Source organism: Poecilia reticulata, linkage group LG5 (genome assembly GCF_000633615.1).
Source record: "Poecilia reticulata strain Guanapo linkage group LG5, Guppy_female_1.0+MT, whole genome shotgun sequence".
NCBI classification, from domain to species: Eukaryota; Metazoa; Chordata; class Actinopteri; order Cyprinodontiformes; family Poeciliidae; genus Poecilia; species Poecilia reticulata.
In genome coordinates, this window is record NC_024335.1 from 29,530,009 (window position 1) to 29,551,868 (window position 21,860).

At 40.7% G+C, this 21,860-nt stretch overlaps 1 protein-coding gene across 2 annotated transcripts; it reads right to left on the reverse strand.

Moving 5' to 3' along the window:
- Positions 1-953: 953 nt before the first annotated feature.
- Positions 954-18,882, reverse strand: wnt7aa (wingless-type MMTV integration site family, member 7Aa). 2 transcript variants are annotated; one of them, XM_008410373.2, is made up of 5 exons: positions 16,444-18,882; positions 16,132-16,342; positions 15,661-15,887; positions 11,697-11,968; positions 954-1,822 (listed from the first exon to the last, which is right to left on the reverse strand). In XM_008410373.2, the coding sequence occupies exons 2-5, from the start codon at positions 16,200-16,202 to the stop codon at positions 1,343-1,345; spliced, it is 1,050 nt and encodes a 349-aa protein (XP_008408595.1). In that variant the 5' UTR covers positions 16,203-16,342; positions 16,444-18,882; the 3' UTR covers positions 954-1,342. The 2 variants fall into 2 exon arrangements, with proteins under 2 accessions (XP_008408595.1, XP_008408594.1); XM_008410372.2 differs by having other exon boundaries at positions 16,132-18,882.
- Positions 18,883-21,860: the final 2,978 nt, after the last annotated feature.

Here is a 21,860-nt window from a genome sequence, read left to right on the forward strand (position 1 = left end):
AAACAATATGCCATGCTTTCAAATCTCAAATAATGCAAAAAAAAAACAAATTCACGTTCATTTAGAAACGACAATACTGATGTTTTAACTCAGGAAGAGTTCAGAAATCAAGATTTGGTGGAATAACCAGGAGGTTTTTAGTTCAATGCAATGCAGTGGGCTCTTCATTTATTCCAGAGCTGTATTTGTATTTTGGAAAATTGTACATTGGAGGTTCTTATCCTGAGATAAATCAAGCGCCATGGTTTATGTTACCTTCTCACGGGTTTAATAGTTGATTGTGAAGACGTGGGCATGTAGATGAAACATCGCTGCTGCCAATTTTCTGGTAAGTGTTAGTCCAGTAAGGTCAGGAAGCAGAAAACAATACCGTCATAACAAACACATGGTCAGTAGTTCTTACCGTAGGCTACAGGATCGGTCACGTTAACCTATATGGGATTCATTTCACTTTTTAGCCCCAGTGTTTAAGTTACCACAAATAAAATGAAAAAGTTGCAAAAAAAAATAGCTTTTAAGTGCAGATATTATTTTTAGACATCCACACATCTGCTTTGAGATGTAGTGGCGAGAGATTCAGTGCAAAAACACAAAATCTTACCAAATATTTTTTTATAGTTTCTAGTGCAAATGTACATTTAAAATAAAACAAAAAATAACTCTTAGGTAACTTTTCAGAAAGACATAGGAGCTTGTTTTAACTATTTAATATCGATGAAAAAGTGTTAGTTTCACTGGTAGATTATTTTATTTACAACATGGGAAAAAAATCTCTTATTAGTGAAAGAATCAGCCAATGGAAGTAGTATTTTTCATAAATTTTAAGAAACTGACTTAAATCAAGCTCCTATATCTTGCTAAAAAAATACTTGAAAGTTAGTCAACTTTAAATAAGACAAAACTAAGATAATTGCACTATAAACTGGAAAAAAGATTACCTGGTAGGATTTGTGTGTTTTTGCAGTGTTTTCAATGTGATCAGTAGTTTTTTAAGTCAATAAATTACTATTCTACAAAATGAAAAGCAAATAACGTTTGACATTAGTCCCACTGCACCTATAGACATAGACAGCCAAAGAAAAAAAAAAAGTAGTCTGCAATATGAAAAAGCTCTGAACTTGAAAGATTAATGGAACAATTATGGACCTCCGAGCTGAATCCAACGTCCATTGGCGTCATCATAATCAACAGAAGCAGAACAGGCCAGTTTAAACTGTTGTAATGTGATTTTGTAAAGAAAAGCCACACATACCCAAACACACACGCACACACACACACACACACACGCACGCACGCACGTTCACACACAGCACAGTCCAGGTGTGTGCCCTAATAAATATCCCTATTTACAGGTGTACACCTCTGTCCTCTCGCTGCAGGTGTTGCACTTGACGTAGCAGCACCACAGGAACTTGCAGTTGCACTGCCAAACGTGAGAGTACTGGTGAGTGTTATATCCACGGCCACAGCACATCAGGTCACAGCTGTTGGGCTGCAGAGCGGTTTTATTGCACAGGCGCCCCTGTGTTCCCATGCTGCCGGTGAGCTGGTCGGCCTCGCAGTAGTTGGGTGACCTTTCGATGTAGACCAGCTCCGTGTCTTTCGGCTTGTGGTAGGAGTGCGGTTTCTTGACCTTGAGGAAGGTGGGCCGCTTGTTGCGGCTGGCGCGGACGGGCTCCACATGCACCGCTTGGTTGTACTTGTCTTTCAGGATGTATCCCAGCTGCCTGAACTTAGGCAGCGTCATCCAGCACGTCTTGGTAGTGCAGGATCCGGAAACGCCGTGGCACTTGCACTCCAGGCGAATCTCCTTCTCAAGGACCTGCAACGCACAGCGAAGGGACGAAAGAAAGAAAATGAGTTTAAAGAGAACTAGAAGGCAATAATTTCACTGGATTTCACTTGTGTTCCAAAGTTGTCGTGGAGAAATCACTTTATGCCTAAAAGCCAGACGGACATTTTGAAACAATCGTCCAACAAAGTCAGACAAACGTTTTCAGGAGTTTAGAGTGAAAGTTGGCATGCCAGAGATCTCAGAGCTGCTATGACTGATAACTCAGTCTGGGCCATTCTTTAACTCAAAGAACAACAGATGAACGGTTGTCTTATTTAAAAAATGGTACATGACCTGTACTTGTACAGCACCTTCTCAAATCCAGAGGACTCCAAAGCGCTTTACTCTGCATTCATCCATTCACACACTGAATTTGTGTGAATGTGAAAGGCCTTAGAATGATCAATGGGCTTTTCAGACTCCTTTGGGTTTTTTCCTCTTTCCAATCTGGTGTTGGACACTTATAAAACAAAAACAAATGAAAGTAGTTCTACTTAATGACTAGTTAATGAAGGTAGTTCTCTTTTTCTTTTGGATTTAGTCAGCAACCTCAGACCTTAAGCAGGCCCTTAAGGCCTGTTTGCTCTTAGAGATTTGGCCCCGTCTTCGAGGTCTATTGAAACAAACTCATTTGCATAAAAATCAATATAAACTGATCCGTGCTGATGCTTACATTTTATATTTTGTCTAAATAATGACTAACCTGCTTTAGACTTAACGGTTTTGTGTGTATTAAAGTAATGAAAATGCTTTTATGTTGTAAATGATAGTATTCCCTTAAGAGAAAACGTTTTTCTTCAGAAATGGATTTTTCCATGGTATCAAAAACATCATTCAGGATTTTTCTCCATATTGTCATCAAGTTTGAAATGTCAGTGTCTTGATGAGCCTGGCTGCAAGTGATCATGTGTCTAACATAAATCACACAGATAGGATTCATTATTTTGGAAAGAAAACAATCCATCCATCCATTCATGCGTCAGGGTAATGGTGGTAGCAACTGCTCCAACTTGCAGCTTGATATCGGTAGACATTTTCTATAAATATAGTGATATCATTGAAGCCATGCTGCCAAGTGTACACACATTCATTATCATGTTTTTAACAATCCCACAGTCCTAAGACGCGGTCCAGTCCGTGACCTCTTTACCCTGTGCATGGTACCGGTGGGGTTGCACTGACCCTGCGTACGATTTTACAATTTTTTATCTTCTTCTTCTACAACCCTGTTGCTTCCCCAGTGACCGTCCGTGACATCTGCCGCACTCCTCTGGATCGTCTCACCAAGACTTGTGGGAAGGTTAAATGTATCCACTTTGCCCAGCATTTCTAAAACAGACTTTTGCGCTAAAGTGCCAGTGAGGAAGCAATAATGCCTGAAGTCTGTGACTTGAACTCCAGATGTAACTGAGTCATCAAAAGAAGAAGTTTGCACTTGACTTACACTCAAACCTTGAAACTCGGCGCCTCTCCTCAGGCTCTACTTTAGAGCCTGTAGATTAATTTTTTCTCATAGAATAAAGGTTGAAAGTAACTTGGTTTGAGTAAATGATTAGTGTCCTCCTTCTGAGTTGGTGTATGCCAATGAATAATTGTCATGACAACAAACTGCAGTATGATTTCTCTGCAGGATTTTTTCCAACCTGTACATGTTAGGAAACTGACAGACTTAGGGGGGAAATGACTTGCAAACGTCTCTGGAATGAGATGGGCAAGATAGTGGAGAAAATAAAAATCTGCTTTGGTAATGGAAAGGACGTTGGGACAATTTAAAAAAGATGCATTTATGTTTTTCTGTAATATTATAGTATATATTATAGTATAGAATTACAGTATAATTGTTTGTCTGGTAATTGATGGGTTGCCGGCTTGAGACCATCTGACTTCATTATTTCACAATCTTCCCATCGATAACAAGAACAAACCCAAGACCCTAAAATGTCTCTTCCAAAATCAATCCAAAGGCTCCCATGGCGACTGAAGACAGTTTGGTTTCTCAACACACGAGGACCTTTGTAGAAAGGAGAGAAAGGCCTTTTCATGGCATTGGCGAAGAACCTTTCAAAACGTCAGGCAGAGCTGCGGGAACATTCTCTGTGTTCCTTGGGCTGAATGACATGAGCTTAGCGTGTTTCCTTCTCACTGAGCGGGAGCCCTGGCTGGCATTAGAAAAGCCTCTCCCTGCTTTTTAATTATTCCACTCTGATGTGGCCTCAGACTTTCTGGAGTCTCTTGGGGTAATTGTCAAAAGCCTGAGACGCGCAAAGCTTAGTGTGGTCGTGTCCCCCCCCCCCCAGAAACCTGGCAAACACTGAAATAATGGAGCTCACTGAAGTGAAATCCCGTCGAAGCTGCCACTGTTTGCCTAACAGAACCCGTGTAAGCCTTCTGTGGCACCTTTTACGTCGCTGTTTATTCTTCTCAAGACGGGGAGAAACACTTGAAACACGCTTACATCATCTCCCATTAAATATGAAAGGTTTTCTACAATAATTACAGCGGTGTAAGTATAGTATGTACATAGTATGCGCCTGACAGAGTATTACGCTGTGATTAATGTCAAACCTCAAGCATGGAGCCTCATTCAAACACACAGTTTAGAGAAGCTGGGATAAACAGAAACAACAGAGGTTTGTATGTAAAGTCGGGAAGCTGAGCTAATCTGAAGCAGAAGGAATTGAACATCGGGTTGTTGTTTTTTTTTTTATTCTCTGTAATACAAAAGACTCACACTAACAAGTAATTAACAGTTTACTGACAGCTACTAATGTGAACATGTTGACGGTATGACTGCGCTTTGCTACAAGTCTAAACATTTTTGGCCGAAGACAGTTTGGACCAGTTCAAGACCCACAGGTCACATTCAGCCTGTGAAACAATGAATCCTGATCACGACATACAGCTCGGGGAAAAAATGAAGAGCCCACTGAACCCCACTGAAAACCTCCTGGTTATCCCACCAAATATTGGTTTCTGAACTCTTCCTGAGTTAAAACATCAGTATTGTTGCTTCTAAGGGAATATAAATTTGTTTTCTTTGCATTATTTGAGGTCTGGAAGCGCTGCATCTTGTTTGCTATTTTGACCATTTCTCATTTTATGCAAATTAATACTAAATTGGTGCTTGGAATTTCAGAGACATGTTTGTTAGTTCATAGAATAAAAGAACAATGTCCATATTAACATATACCTATAAAAACTAAAACCAGAGAAACTGATCATTTGAAGCGGTCTCTTCATTTTTCCGGACCTGTATTTTCCTATACAGTATTTATTATTCATAGCCTACCAGAATAGTGCCCATAGCAGTCACACCACATATATCCCATAATGCACCGCAACAGCTCAAAAGTGCATAGCCGGTGGTTGATGAAACAAGGAAACTTACAGCACTTGTATATATGTCCCAGTCTGACACGTATTAATTAATCAAATAGATCCACAGCGCAGTCACATTGCATACGGTGCAATATCACTGCAAGAAACTGCAGTTCTACTCCTCACAGATCTGTCCTTCTTTTCCGACATTCATCTAATTTACAATTTTCTTTTGATTTAAACAACATAAAATGTATAAAAACTGGGCAAATCTGCAGTTTCTGCTGTGCTGCAGCAGTTTCGCTTTAAATAATCTTGACTTCAGTCTGAAAGTTAGTTGGCAAATTACAGAGCTCATCCCTGACTTAGGGAGATCTTTCCATTTGTGTTCACCGGCTTGGAGGTAAGAAGCCTGATGACAACCGGCCTCAAGCAACTGTGGCAAAAACTGAGCCAGGGCCATAGCTCCACCCACGCAAATAATACTCTGAACACAGGGCACAAAGCGGCCGGGGCTGGGGGGCACCAAAATAATCAGGCATCGCAATTAATCATAATGACAATATATTTAGCTGAAAACATGTGAAACATTACTCTGAAGTTTGTCTGACACTGTCTAAGTTTCCCTCCCAAAGAGAGAGAGAAGCAGGATGAATGGTTGAAATTGTTTTACTGTTGTAGACAGAAAAAAAGAGCATAATTTTATATGCAATTAGCACAAAGTACAAAGCATGCAAAGACATTGCTTTGATAAATGAAAAGCTTGAAAAATGGTCAAGGTTAAAGCAACAAAGAACTGAGAAAACTACGACTCCATGTTCAGGCTGTTACATCCGTCAAAAATGATGCGCTTTGAACAGGCCTGTTACAGTCTGAGCATCTAAACTAATTATTTAACTGGATGTGAGAAAGTCCTGCAGCCTTTTCTCCTCCTAATCAATCGTCCTCAGTGAAACAGAATCTGTCATGATTATACGATGCGTGTGAGCATGAAGTTACCCTCCAAGAAATTACTCAAGTACGAGTAAAAAAGTATTTCATAAAAGCCTAGTCAAGAACTGAGTAACTGATCACCAGAACATCGGATTTAATATTTAACAATGACCTCAGGCAGATAAAAATAAAATTTTATGTAAAAATTCTGGTACTTTAAAGACTAAAATTTAAGAAATGTCAACAAATAAGATCATTTCATAATAAGATTCAGGCAGAAGAAAGATTTTCCAAGTCATTTTGTTTTTAAGAAAAAAATAACCTATGAGGCTAATAGTTACTGCACAGTGGCGCAGATGGTAGAGGTGTTGCCTTGCAGCAAGAAGGTTCTGGGTTCGATTCCCGGCCCCGGTCTTTCTGCATGGAGTTTGCATGTTCTCCCTGTGCATGTGTGGGTTTTCTCCAGGTACTCCGGTTTCCTCCCACAGTCCATAAACATGACTGTCAGGTTAATTGGCCTCTCCAAATTGCCCCTAGGTGTGAGTGTGTGTGTGCATGGTTGTGTGTCCTGTGTGTCTCTGTGTTGCCCTGCAACAGACTGGCGACCTGTCCAGGGKGACCCCGCCTCTCGCCCGGAACGTTAGCTGGAGCAAGGCACCAGCAACCCTCCCGACCCCACTGAGGGACAAGGGTGTAAGAAAATGGATGGATGGATGGATGGATGGATGGATGGATGGATGGGCTTATAGTTACACTTGGTGATGCAGATATAAGCCTTAACACACTCCTCCAGGTTTACCTGGCAGACTTCTTTCCTTTGCTGCAGAAACCTGATATAAGACACCAACCAGTGAAGACATGAGAAGACTATTCCTTTCCTCCATTCCTATGGAGTGTGCAGGAAAACATCCCAGGTATAATGCTTGGCCAAAGGCCATCCATATCCACACCAGACCAATCACTAGAAAAAGAAACAGAAGGGCTGAATTCTATGATGAGGCCGTCTGTGTGTGTCAGCGGTCTTCACCATCAACACTGGATGCTGCTGTGTCCTGGCTGTGCTTTGACATTTGCTCTTTTCTCCTTCTCTCTCCCCTCTGTCCATGGATATGTGTCCAAAGGGGGGAGAGACAGTTCCCTTTCCTGGAATGAGGTAAACATCAACCATCCATCAGTTCTTTCTTTCTTCGTGCACAGAGTGTTTGACCATCTCTGATACACCCAACGACCGCAAACACCCCTTGAGTTATTGTGATCTAGCAACTTCTTGTAGCCATAGATAGGTAAGAGTTAGATACGCAGTGAGGACCGGTGCCAGGAGTCATTCCAGAGGATGTTGCAGACTGACTGCTGAAACACCCCGATCCCCAAATGTGTAACTGAATCCCAAATCACTCTGCTATAGTCCACACCAGACCGAGGCATTCTGCAGCTCACAGGCCTCATGCAGCCTGCTGTGACAACCTGACAGGCCCGTGTGTGTTTGTACTACATTACTGTGGCAATATAATGATGCAGCTTTTAATTTGAAGGCTACTACCGCTACAATTTTTTCGCTGAAATACAAATCAATGGTGCTTCAGCAAATGTGAACAGCTTCTGAGACTTTCAGTTACCCCTAGTGGGGCAACATGGTGCCATTTCATAGCACAATCTAGCAGCTATTTTAACTTCAGTTGTTATAAAAATGTACATCTAAAAGAGATATTGCTTTAATATCTTCAAATAAATATTTAAATTCACCAACCTAATAACTAGGTTTGCTTTATAGTGGAGAAACAAAGATTTTTGAGTACAAAAATCTCTGTTTTCATTAAGAAAATGATAGCATTTTGTCTACAATGTATTTCGACTTAGATTCCAAGATGTAACAAATGAACCCAAAAATCTTTGTTACACTAACTGTTCAGCCAGTAGGTATTTTTCTTTCCCAGATGCTCTATGAACTGTTTCAATCTCACTCAGGGGCCATGGAAGAAAGAAAACCTTCAAATACTGAGACCAAACCTGGACCCAGGTTTATTTCCAAACATGACAATGCTGGAAAGCTGGGTTTTCAGTTAAACCTTTAATGTGCATCACAGGATGCGACTCGTTTGCTTCTGCTGTCGACTGCTTGCTTGTGTGGCCAGTATCTATCGATCTGTCGATTGGCTTCTTGTGTTCTGATTAACGACATTAAACGTAGCTAATGCGAGCCCAGTCAGGGTCCTGAGGCAGAATCACGATGCTTTTCATCTCACACTATACATTCTTGACTTGTTTTCTGAATGACTTCGGGATGTTTTGGGGGTTTTTTCACAACAAAGTGATTCAGGGCAGTAATTGATATGAAAATGTTATTACACAATGAAATTAAAGATTAGACGTCTTCCCGATCAGTTGGGCTATTTCAAACTAGAAGAATCAAATAATATGAGCTGACATTTTTCCTGGTCTTCTATTTCTGGAATACAATAGTCAGTAAATACTCAGGGCTATATCTTCAAATTGTTTTAGCACAGTAGTTTGTCACCTTGTATTTACAGCAGAATTAAAAGCTGTTTACCGATATCCAGGCCGGGACAGTAGGCGGCCATGTTAACTGGCTGTTTATACTAAAAATGTTTTTCTTGAATGACAAATATAAAGGAAGTTAAACTGAACATTTTAAACCATGTTTCAAGGAAAAGTAAAACACTAAAATGAATAGCATATTCTTCACTGGAATGGCAATAAAAAATTGTAGGGATGCACTACATATTGGTACCAACATCGGTATCAGCCAGTATTAGACTTTTTTTCTTTTTTAAACATAAAGGTGTTGATAAAAACTGGGCCGATATTAACTACTAATATTTAGTTTTATGTCTTTGGGTTGGGAGTTTTTCCAAAGGTGTTGAAACAATTGTAAATACTGGTAAATATCGGCCATCACAAAAATAATCTTGATATCGGCCCAAATTTTCATATCAGTGCATAAAAACAAACTGCATTATTTAGATTACCTTTACATCACATAGATACTCGGTCCTGTTATGCTTCACATGTTCTGTTTTATAACACATGATCCAGATGGAAGGTCATCGTTTTGGCCCACAGCCCAAAGCAGATTCAGTCGAAGATCCAGAGTTTTCCATTTCGGTCTCATGAAAACTGATGTTTTTAAAACACTGAGTGAACTCCCCCAACATTTCTGAAACTGGAGTTGTTTTATCATGACACAAATCTTGGCCCAACTCTGAATATCTGCTCATGTCAAAGAGAAAGAAAAAAAATTATTGCAGGTATTTACTGTTCCCAAACAACCCTGTTTCAAAGAAATTACCCAACACATCCTCAAATGTGACATGAACAGATTAGAAAACCAGTCTGATGAAAATGACAATAACTCAAATAAAACAAAAAATAACAAAATCAGGCAAGAGACTTTTTTTTTTTTCCAAATCAGTTTCTTTCAATATAAAACTTCTGACACTTTAAAACTGCAGCTGTGTGTCTGTGTCTGGTGATTTTTATGTTCAAAAGATGTTTCTTCTTCATTCAGTGGGTAGAGAATCCAGAAATTTTTACTCAAGCAAGAGTAACGATACGTCACAATAAAGCAACTCAAGTAAAAATAAAAAGTATAGCGTAGTAAAAATGCTCCTAAATACTCCAAAAAAGGTTACTCAAGTAAATGTAACTGAGTAAATGTAACTAGTTAATTCCACACTCTGCTAGTACCAGCAGCCAGAGCTAGCTCCACTGGCTGCTAGTGGATGTTAGAATTTATTTAAAAATCATTTTGTCTGTTTCTAAAGTCCCAGCCAACCACCGTCAGCTGCCCAACCATCACACACCCCTGTCCCGTTCACACAGACCAGCTGATCAGCTTCTCCTCAGTTCTTTGGCTGCAGTTCCACATGTGGAATAACCTACCACTGCAAATCAGACAGGTTTTTAAATCACTTCCTAAAACTCTGACCTCTGCCACCGCTTGAGACATTTGTATCTGTTTAAAACATTGTAAAATGTCCTGTTAGGAACATTTGTTGCAGATGTTACTGCACCAAAGGTTTGGGGTTGAATTTCAGACATCTATAATATTGGATAACAGTTGACAGAAAACTTTTTTTAACACTGTGTGACAGCCTAAAAATAACTAGTTTAAAAAGAAGCCTTGAGTCTCGATGGGGCCCAACTGGGTAAATAAAAATATGAATAAATGTAACATGCAACAAATGTAACATTGATACAGTATCAAAATGAGAAATAACCTAGAACTCCATCTGTGTGCAACAGTGTGCTCAATAATGATCTCAATGGTTGAATTTGTGCTCTTTATTAAATACTTTTTGACAATAAGTCAAAGTTCCTCTGAGATGTTCTAATCTGGACATAAGTCACCAACTCATGGCTCATTTTTTTCAGAATGTTATATCAGAGGTTTGTTGAAAATCTGTATGTAGAGACACCGTTTATCTACAGTAATGTTCAATAAATTAGAATAAATGTCCCAATGAGTCAGATTGACTTTTGTAAAATAACTTCTAAGCAGATCTTACACCAGGTGTTCACTGAGCCCACATTTCTGTTTTGAAAAATGGTCTTATTTTATTGGTCTGATGTTTTATTCTAATTTTTAATGTTGCGCCTTCATTGATTATAAGTGGAAAATCATCCTAAAGAACAGAAATTAAGTAGTTAAAACATAAGCTTTTGCCTAAGCTATATAATGTGTTTTATTTCAGAGTTCCTGAAATAAATTAACTTTTTAACAATATTCTAATTTATTCAATGGGTCCCGTATTAGGGCTGCACCGACTGCAGTTTTCTAGTCGATCGCCGTTTACCAATTTTAAAAAAGCCTGACCTGCCGATTCCCATTTTGGCCAATGCCAATTTTGTTGTTTTTTTTTTTTGTCTAAAATGTTGCTAAATATAGCAAGAAAGATACTGACTATTGTCTGATGGGAGAGCAGAGGAGGACATTTTTTTAGACCTTTGCCGAGGAAGATAAAACCAACTCCAGACAAAAAGTATTGGCCAATCGCCGATCTCCTAAAATTAAGAAAATTGGTGCTGATAAATCAACTGGCCGATAAATCGGTGCACCCCTAATCTGTATTCGTGAACATATTAGCAAAACATACAAAACAGGAACGAATCACTAACACGTACTGCTAATAGCAGAAACCTGAACAGTGAGTAAAATCCTTTTTTTCCCCCCACAAACAAACACACACACACACACACACACACACACGTACACGCACGCACACACACGCTTGCGTGGCTATCTTGGTGGGGACTTTCCATTCACTTCCATTCATTTCTACAGCCTAAACCTTACCCTTATCCTAACCCTAATCAAAACTTATTTCACACCTTAGTCCTAAATCTGACCCAAAAGCAGCGTTTCTAATTGTGGGGACCAGGCTTCGGTCCCCACAAGGAGCAGTGGGTCCCCATAATGTAGTACGTGTCAGGAAAATGGTCTCCACAAGGTATTATAAACAAATGCACACACACGCGCGCACACACACAACCTGAACCTCACTCTCATCTGAGAAGCAGGGCGACAGCAGCACAGGTTCACTGAGAGTCTGATTTGACGTTGCGGTCATGGAAATCCTTAACCCAAACATACCTTTCGGCCCACTTCGTTGTTGTGCAGATTCATGAGCGTCCTGGCGTTCTGCTTGATCTCGCGTGCGTCCACGAACACTTTGGAGAACCCCAGGCCGTAGTGGACGTCCGCAGAGCAGCCGCCCCACTTCCAGCCCTCCTCCTGGTTGTAGAAACCCTGCTTCTCCTTGTCGCAGCCGCAGCCGCTCAGAGTGCCCTGGGTGCAGGCCGCGGTGACCGCGTGGGCCACGCCGGCCGCTATGATGGCGTAGGTGAATGCGGCCTCCTTACTGCCTGCGGAGACAGAAAGAAGAAGAAAGAAAAAAAAGCAGTTTGGACGACAATTGAGCACAACAGGATCCACTCTTTCAGGCCCTGTCAAGCCTCCTTACATACCTGGCATAACTGCTTCAGAGATGATTATGAAATGCACGAAGCAAGCCAAGTGCAATTCATTAATCAGGCTCTCTTTAAAGCAGATAAACTTCAGGATGAAGATCTAAAACGCAAAGTGTAAAATGCGATATTTTGGATGGGAGAAAAGCGCAGATGAAAGAACGTTTTTCCTGTAAGGTAATTTTATTTAAATAGCACATTTTCAGCAACAAGATTATTCAAAGGGCTTTACAAGAGTTAGAGGAAATACAAGCAATAACAAAAGAAAAACAAGAGAAAAATAAAAGCATAAAACTACATATTGGTTCTCCGTGTTTAGTAGAATTTATAAGCTAGTCTGGGTTTCTCTAGATGAGTTTCTTTAGATTCTAAGTTTGTTCTAATTCCTTTTCTGGGTTGCAAGATAATTATAAGTACTCCATAATTTATAAGCTAGAAGGAGTTGTGGGGAAACATTGGACGTTACATTTGATTAAGGACAATCAAAGACGCAACTCCGTCCTTGGGTGATAAAAAAATATGTATGCACAAGTTTTAACCCAGAAAAATGGCTAAGCCCGGTGGCTGTGCACTCAGGCAGTGATTCATCCAGCGGCCCGTCATGTTTTTGAGTTGACAGGAAACTTGAAAATATCACTTGATAATTATGTGCTATTCAAAGTTTGGATGATTAACACCTGAACTTCAACTATAGAGTCTTAAAAATGCTAACTTTTTTTAAAAACTTAAATAAATAGGCAATGCTTAGCCTGGTGGGGGCACAAGTACAGTCTGGTGGCCCGCCAGGCTTATAATACACTGGAGGAAACCCTGTATGCATTTTTAACACATGACAAAAGAAACATTTTTGCATGACTTCTGGCCGGGTTCCCTGCCAGCCGCCATGCCGGTCTCCACCCTGCGGAGGTGAATCAGAGGCATGCACAAACCTCCCAGCACGGAGAGATTTCCAGCCCTATAAATCTGACCACTTCAGGCCAACTGCAGTTTTTATTAATTAAATCGGAGATAACTCCTGGTGGAGCGTACTTGGACCGTATCCAGGAACAGTCAATAAAGTTGCTGGATTTTAACAGCTAAACTTCTGCAGAGGCACTTCTTCACACAGCTCTGGTCCTCAGACGAATCAGAGGACCAGTCACAGCGGTGAGCCGCTCCGCAGATAGACTACGGTTGGCTTCAGCGGTTCAAAAACTGAGAAGCCAGTTTAAGGAGTTAAGTTGTCAGTGGGACAGATCCCTCACCCTAATGCCAAAACACTACCCACTGCTGCATGACCGCCAACAACAATCCCAAATTTATATATTCTTGTCAGGCATCAGCGTTCCAGTCCAGTAACACAAAACAATGGATTCGCACTCTGCAGGGCAGCTGGACCTGAGCAGCGCTCAGCTGAACTCCTGACTAAAATCTGTTCTCTGCAGCACAAAGACGCTGAGACTCCCATCTCCCTTCGATTAGATGTTAAGACACATGGTAACGGAGAGTCTTCCTGAAGCCAAGCACTGGGAATCGTTTGAAGGTAAAAAGCTGCAGAACCTGGAGGGAAATTTGTAAACTTACAGCAAAGCACTTGCCTGAACTTGAAGTTTTCGGGGAGGGGAAGTGTTTTTTTTTCTCTAATGAACATACATGATTTGGTTGAGCAACGATGAAAAGCATTTAGATCTCTGTGTATGTTTCTTTTTAGTGCATCAAATTAAGTTTTAATACTACTGCAAAAATACTAACTCTTACAAGTATTTTTCTTATGTTTCTAGTGCAAATATCTCAGTACGCTAAAAATAAGAAAAACTAACTTACAAATATCTTTTCAGCAAGATAAAGGAGTTTGTTTTAAGTAAGTAATTTCTTAATATTGATTAAAAAGTTCTAGTTCCATTGGCTGACTGTCATTTAAAACAAGACACTTTTCTCATGATGCAAGTGAAATAATCTGCCAATGGAACTAGAACTTTTTCATAAATATTAAAGAATTAATACTTAAAACAAGCTCCTATATCTTGCTGAAGGGTTAATTGTGAATAGTTTTATCGTATTCCAAGTGTACTAAGATGTTTGGACTAGAAACTAGATCAAAAATACTTGGTAAGATTTATTGTTTTTCCAGTGAAAGATTCTTCCACCGCCAACACACTTGGAAAAACACAAAATCTTATAAAGTATTTTTGATCTAGTTTCTAGTCCAAACATCTTAGTCCACTTTAAGTAAGTCAAGACTAACTCAGAAGTAACTTTTCAGCAAGACACAGGAGCTTGTTTTAAGTAAATAATTCCTTAATATTGATGAAAAGGTACGGCTTCCATCGACAGATTATTTTACGTATAACAAGATATTTTTCTGATGTTATAAGTAAAATATTCTGCCGATAAAACTGGAACTTTTTCATCAGTATTAAATAATTATTTACTTAAAACAAGCTCCTGTGTCTTCCGTAAAAGTTACTTATGAGTTATTTTCCATCTTATTTCAAGATATTTGCACTAGAAACTAGACAAGAATTACTCGGTAAGATTTTGTGTTTTTGCAGTGTTGGAGCTGCGTTAAACCCCCGGGGCTGATGCAGCAAAACGCAGATATGCTGCAGTGAAGGATTGAATATCCTTAGGGAGCAAAACGACACCCAAAGCCCGAGTCCGTCCGTCCGTCCGTCCCTCCAGACGACAGGCAGGACGTCGGAGGACGTAGACGGCAGAGCGCGGGGTTGTTGGGAAATATTTGTGCTCTGCCGTCTGCAGCTAAGCATCGCCTGCAGCTTTGTTCCACAGACACTATCAGACATGAGGCTCGCTTTCCCACAGAGCAGATGCAACCGGCCTCTGCTTCAGACTCGTAGACATCTGTCCGAAGGTCGGAGGGTCAAGTACCTCAGAGGAATGTTTCCTCTGGACTGAATTTTTGGGAAAATTTATAGCAATTTTCAACAATCCGTCTCTCTGCGGTGGCATGTTTCCCCTTTCTGCTAAGGGAGACACTGTGGGGTTATTAATGTAGAATAAAACATGCCAGTGCAATCACAGAGATGGTTTTTATTCATGTAGCTATATGAGCAATGTTTCCTAATTTGGTCTTTTCTGGAATTTTATCGGGGGAGGGGGTTTGTTGCATCATGTCATGTTCATATTAGAAATATTTTTAGATGTTTTACCATCAGAGACAAACAAAAAACAGCCTGCATTGCAAAAACACAAAATCTGACCAAGTATTGTTTAGTTTCTAGTGCATTTGAATTAGTGCAGACAAAAATAACGTAGAAGTAACTTTTCAGCAAGATATAGGAGCTTGTTTTAAATAAATTACCATTTAATATTGATGGAAAAAGTGCTAGTTCCATTGGCAAATAATTTTACTAACAACAAAAGGAAAATGTCTTCTTATAAGTGAAATAATTAGCCAATGGATCTAGAACGTTTTCATCAATATTAAAGCAATTGATGACTTAAAACAAGCTCCTACATCTTGCTAAAGTCTTACTTGTCAGTTTTTGTCATGTTTCAAGTTCACTGATATATTTGCTCCAGAAACTTGAACCAAAAACTCCTTGGTAATATTTTGTGTTTGTGCAGACAGACGTTTCCCGGCTACCTACCCACTTTGAGCTCCTTCCCAAACACGGTCCTCTCCCCCAGGGCCGAGCAGTTCCAGCGGCCGTGCCTGAACTGGAACTGGCACTCGTTGATGCCCGCCTGGACTCCCTCTCCCACCACGATGATGGCGTCGGGTCGGCTCTGACAGATCGTCCGCTGCCGGGGGGCCAAGCCCGGAATCTTGTTGCAGATGATGCTGGCTCCCAGCGCGACCACCGACGACAGCCCCCTGCGATGAAGAGGAGGAGAGGGAGGAGGAGGAGGATGAGGAGGACATGCAGGTGAACATGCGTCCAGCAGCAGAACAGCTACAGGTGTGCAGGAAGAAACGCCGACATGCAGCTGACTTTCTGCTTTCACCAACTCCTCTCTCTTGCGGAGCTGATGGAAAAACTCACCTGCCGGCTGGTCCTGACCTAATAACCTCCGCTGTAGGATCATTACAGCCAAGCTTCAGGAAATCCACAACTCACCCGATTTTAAGGTAAACTACTCCGAGGCAGAGGAAAAAATGGAAAATCCAACGCCGGGTCTTCCTGCTCATGGTGGGATTTAATCCTCTGCCGCAGCAGAAACCTCCTTCAGGGTCTCCAGGTGTTCCGAGCCGTCGGTCCACAGTGAATCCACAGTGAGTGGCAGCGAGCCCGTCCCGGTCTGATTCGGTGGGAGTCCGTTTGTGGGAACCTGCGGAGGGGGCATTATTGGAGCGGCTGATCCCGGCCGCTCCGCTGTGTGATCCGGCTCAACGATCGCGTCCGTCTGGGTCTCACTCCGCGTGGGGCTACCTTTTTCTATCAGGGCGTGTTCTGCCGAGGATCTGCCTCCGAGCCCCACGCGCTCCTGACCCGAGGAGCTGTAGAGGCGCGCGGGCCAGGCTGGTAACGCCTTTTATTTAAAGCGTCCCAACAGGGAGAAAACAGAAAGTTTGACAAAAGACGGTCACATGAGGCCACTAATAATGTCGCACAACAAAGGCCTTTAAAATGTCAGCAGTTTAATGTACATATAAGAAATATAATACAATATATACGTGCAGCGTGGGGTGTGGAGGAGGGAGCACCTGCCCCTTTCATCCTCGATGCCCCAATTTTTATTTATTTATTTTTCCCAAAAAATGACTGAATCGATTCTCATCAGAGACATGCCTCTGCCTCCATGTTGCTAGGACACCATGCCCATGGTGGAGGTGGGAGGGCGCCCTCAAATTATGGCCGAGATTTTATTTTATTTATTTCTTTTTCCAACTTACACTTAATAAAACCGAAGGTCTAATGTTGAAGTTACAAATACCCGTTTTTATTTCATTCCGTATTGTTTTTTTTCCAGTAGAAAAGACTCGTTTCCCCCCCCACAGACACAGAAATGGTTAGGCAGCTGAGAAAACTTCTGACTTTATCAGGCTGTCCCAGTGCCCTGTTCGCTACAGCCTGGGTTGGTGCCACCGCACTGGGTCGGAAACGGTACCGTGACTTTCACCGCCCCGGTACCGCCTGCCTCCGCTGCACCTTCACCTCTACCGGGCGCGTCCTGACAGGATCTGTGCTGGAGGCGCCTGTTCAAGAAAAAACAAAACCGGAAGCCAACAGGTCCCTGTACCACACTTTGCGCGTGAACCGTTTTGGAGCGGAACTACACCGGAAGGCGATGGTCCGGCTCTTTAGCCTCAACTGCTAAAGAGAAAAGATTCGGCCCATTTAGAGCTCACAATATATCACATAAGCGGTGTAGCGAAAATACGGTTCCAACAATATGGATTAAACCAAACACGCGACAATTAAATGAAGCTAAATGTCCCAAAACTGATACCATGTGACGTTTTAATGAAGATTAATTTGTCAACAAAGTAAACTACAACTCTAAGTTTCATGTTCACAGCATCTCCTATTAGCTGACTGGCCCAGTTGAAAGCCTGCCAGAGACAATCCAAGTCCAGGTTGTGGTTTTAGCGAGAATGTTTTTGAGCAGTTCAACAGGATGGCGATGCTAACAGAGGACAAATGGATGAATGAGTCCTGAAAACATAACTCTGTGGCTTACAAATAAAACACTATGTATGGGTCTATGTGGGTTATGGGTTAAAATGGTCTAGTCAAAGTCCAGAACTAAATCCAAATAGGAATCTGATGACACTTTCCATCCGATACGACAGAGCTTGACTTTCCTTGCAAAAGTGAATGGGCCAAACTTTCAAAGAACAAAAATACAAAGTCATATGGCAGTACAAGAATTTTAATGTGGGGTGAAAAAGGGGACTGAAGACAAGTGCACACCACACTTTCCAGATGTCCGTATTACACACAATTTTCAGAAACATTTATCAGCACTTTGTGTTGCTCTCTGACATAAATTCTCATCAAAACATATTAAAAGTCTGGAGCTGTAATGGGAATGCTCCGATTAGTGGACTGGTTCCCAACAACACCAGTGGAAGAAGCGCTACCAGCACCAGGATATTGATTAACAACACCTTGTGTTCAGCTAAACACATTTAAAATGTGATGCTTGCTCTGATGGTCTGTCAGCCTTCAGTTCACCAACAATGATTAACAACATATTTAACCAACTGTGGATAAACCTACCACCGTTTCCCTGCCTCTGATTACACATGCACTTCTGACTGATCTGAATTATTTGCACAGAATAATTCAGAGGCAGCATCTGTTCTACTGATGGAACGCTTCATTTAAAGGTGCAGATTCAGAGGAGTGGTAGTAGTAGTCACTTCACACTTCATTACTTTTTAGAGAACAGTAAAATAAACCAATGAACAGGGTTTACAGATCCTCTGCGTCCGGTAAAACAGTAGAAGATAAATGCCGCCACCTAATGGTCACTCTTAGAAGTACGGTGGTTAAAAACTTTTTTTTTTTTTGAAAGGGTCAGTGTAGGAGCTATTTTCCCATTTTTGGTTAAATCTTAGAATTTAAATTGTTTAGTTTATTCTTGTTTATTTCTTAGTTAATTTATCATTAGAATTTTTGTTTAATTTGCCGTTTAGAATAAGTTCTTTGATTAGGAATTCACTTAATTAGTTAATTAATTTCAGGTTGGGATGTGGGCATTTCACGGTATAAATAGGTGGGTCTTAGGTAGCATATTATGCACGTGGGTGGTCATAAGGTTTTTTACCAGCCTACAGAATCAGCTAAAGAATAAAACCAAAGAACTATATTTTGACTTTTGATCATTTTTTTTGCTGCGTAAACCAGAATCCACGGTGCATCAGGTGACTATTTGAGTTTGATTCACCTTTTCTTTAGATCACCTTTGAGTTTTGAGTTTTTTGATTTTTGAATTTAAGTTTAGAGACAAATGGTCACTACAGTCAGTATTATGTAAAATAAACTTTTTTTTAGCCTTTATATCCTATTATAATGTAATCCCCTCATCAAAAACATACCTTGAGTGTTGCTTTGATTCTTTCGTGCACGTCTGAGAAATACATTCATTTCCCATGCTAACCAATCAATTGTGCAAAACACCAGCAAAGGTATGTTTTTGATGAGGGAATTAGATTATAACATGATGTAAAAGCTCAAAACAAGCTAATTGTAGATGATACTGCCCCTTTAAATGAAATTGTTTAGGAAATGCAGTGATAATTAATCAGGAAAAGGCAGTAAAGTGCTTCCTACTGATGTTTTAGTCCTTAGGTTTTCCAACCGGCTGCTCATCAGTGACGTATAGGTCAGTTTACACCAAACTGGAGAGCAGGTTTGTATCAGGTGTCTTCTTGTGACGTTTATGGAGACTTTAAAGATGAATTTAGGTTTAAAAAAAGAGATTTCTTGTATAGAATGCAGAACCACAGAGGTACTGGTTTTGGTGTCGGTGCAGCGACAGACTGGCTCAATACAAACCAGATAGTAGTTCTGTCTTCCAGCTGGTACCACTGATGACATCAGAACATAACCTTAAATATGGCGTGGGACCTTTTGGTGACTATTTGAAGAAGTGCGCATAAGACTCACATGACAATGTTACAAACACGAATGTTTAGTACTGATGTCATTTAGTATCATTTGGTAAATAATGACACTCAATGCAAAGTTGACACTTTTAACGCAACTGCATTAAAAGTGTCATTATTTACCAAATGACACTTCGTGACAACAGTACTAAACATTCATGAAGACTCCTTCATGTTCATAACAGGTGTCATGTCATGTTTATGACAGTCTTATGCACACCACTCCAAATAAAACGTCACCAGGTTTTCTTTGGGGTTTTCCCACTCTCCAGGGAAGGCAGTGGGTTGTATAGTTATCTCCTAGGCAGGGCAAACAATCACAACCCTAAAACTATACAATCTACTACCTCACACTGAGTGAGCAGCTGAAGAACGTTCCAACGGTGACGGCATCATCCGGTGGAGAGCGGCAGGAACTCGTCCACGGCTCAGACTGACGAGTAAAGCACTTTGAGAAAGACAGCAGGTTGAATAGTTATCTCCCAGTGCGGGTGTGACCCTAAAACTATACAACCTACTACCTCATCCCACCGTGCCGACAAGGATATCGCTTCGCTTTCCGTCTTGGAAGTGTGGGGGAAAAAATGAAATCTGGGAGAGGAGCCTTCCTGCAAAAAAAAAAAAAAAAGATGGAAAGCAGAGATGTGGAGTCAGAACAGGGAGTGTCAGATGTCACAACACAAATACGCCTGTCCTCACAATTGTTTATTTTATTTAAACCCCTCATGGAAATGAAAAATTATCACAAAATATCACAATAATGATGTCAGCCGTTATAAATGTATATTTCCTTATCCTTCATCCATCCCTCCACCCAAAGCTTTTCTAATTCTCTTGGGTTATTAAAAATTCCTTTGTTTTAGATACATTTTCAAAACGGCGACAGAAAAATCTGAAGACTTTTAGTCAGATTATAATCCACACTCCTGACCAAATTCACTTAAAAATACTTTATTGATCCCAAAGGAAAATTAAATGTTGTTGAAAGTCATGGAAGTAAAGAGTTATTGTAGACAAATGGCTGTGGGCAGAAAAGAGCTCCTGTAGCAGTCTGCATTACAACCAATTTGAACAAGCTTCTGACTTAAGACAGTTTTTCTAAAGTGTGTGCAGACATGCGGGTTGACTATTGTCAACTGTGAAGGGCAGACATGTCCTGGTGGGCTAGTCTGTCAGTCAAACATCAGAAGAGGATGGTGGCTGTTTCTTTTTTAGACCATTACTGATGTAGATAAGATCGGAGAATAAGTATCGGCCAATTATTGATCTCCCAAAACTAAGGAAATCAGCTGGCCAATAAATCGGGGCACCCCCAACTCAGACTTCCGATTTCCCACAAGCAGCTGCAGAATTCAAGACTGTGTGGTCCAGCAGGAAGTTGTGAGACAGTCAGTAATTTTTGTCTTTGTGGACAAAGATGTCATCACTTGAAAAATTGATGGGTAACTTCTATGTCAGTATCCTTCATTGTTATTTTATATAACGTTCAAGTGGAGAGAAAATTATATATATATATATATATATATATATTTTTTTTTTTTTTTTTTTTTTTTTTTTTTTTTAACGTTTTTAAAAAAAAAAAAAAAAAAACTGATTTTTCCCCCCGGGGGAAAAAAAACGGGGATTTTTCTTTTTTTTTTTTTTTTTTTTTTTTTTACTTGTACACGTTTCTAAAAAAAAAAAAAACTAAGCTGAATTTTCCCACTGTGGGAACAATACCGGGATATTTTCCATTGTATTTCCGTTTTTTTCCTTTAACTCGTGTAGCTGGTGTCCATTAGGAGGAAGGAGGCTCCTCTGATAGGAAGTTCTTCTGAACCCGAGAAGCTCCTCCGTCTTCCAACCCTGTCTTCCTCGAACAGCGAAAGAAGCTAGCAAGCTAATCCCAAGCATAAGCAACGGTGACAGACAAGATGAGCCGGAATTATTCCTGGGAGAGTCTCATTTCTGTTATAGCTAACCTTCGAGATAAAGCATAAAGCCCAGAGATGTAACCCGCAGTTACAGCAGCGCCACATTCTTAGCCGAATCCCGTTACCCACTCCTGATAACCAGCTAGCTAACAATCCCTGACAGTTAGCATCCGGGTCCAGCATGGGTGTCGAGAACAGCAAAGCTCGCATTAAAGTACCGGAGCCACTCTTCCGGCCAGAATGCCCCCTTCACCCTCCTGGTTTGCCATCAAGGTGAATATCAGAGCAAAATAATCCAACTAGAAGCTCATACGGACCT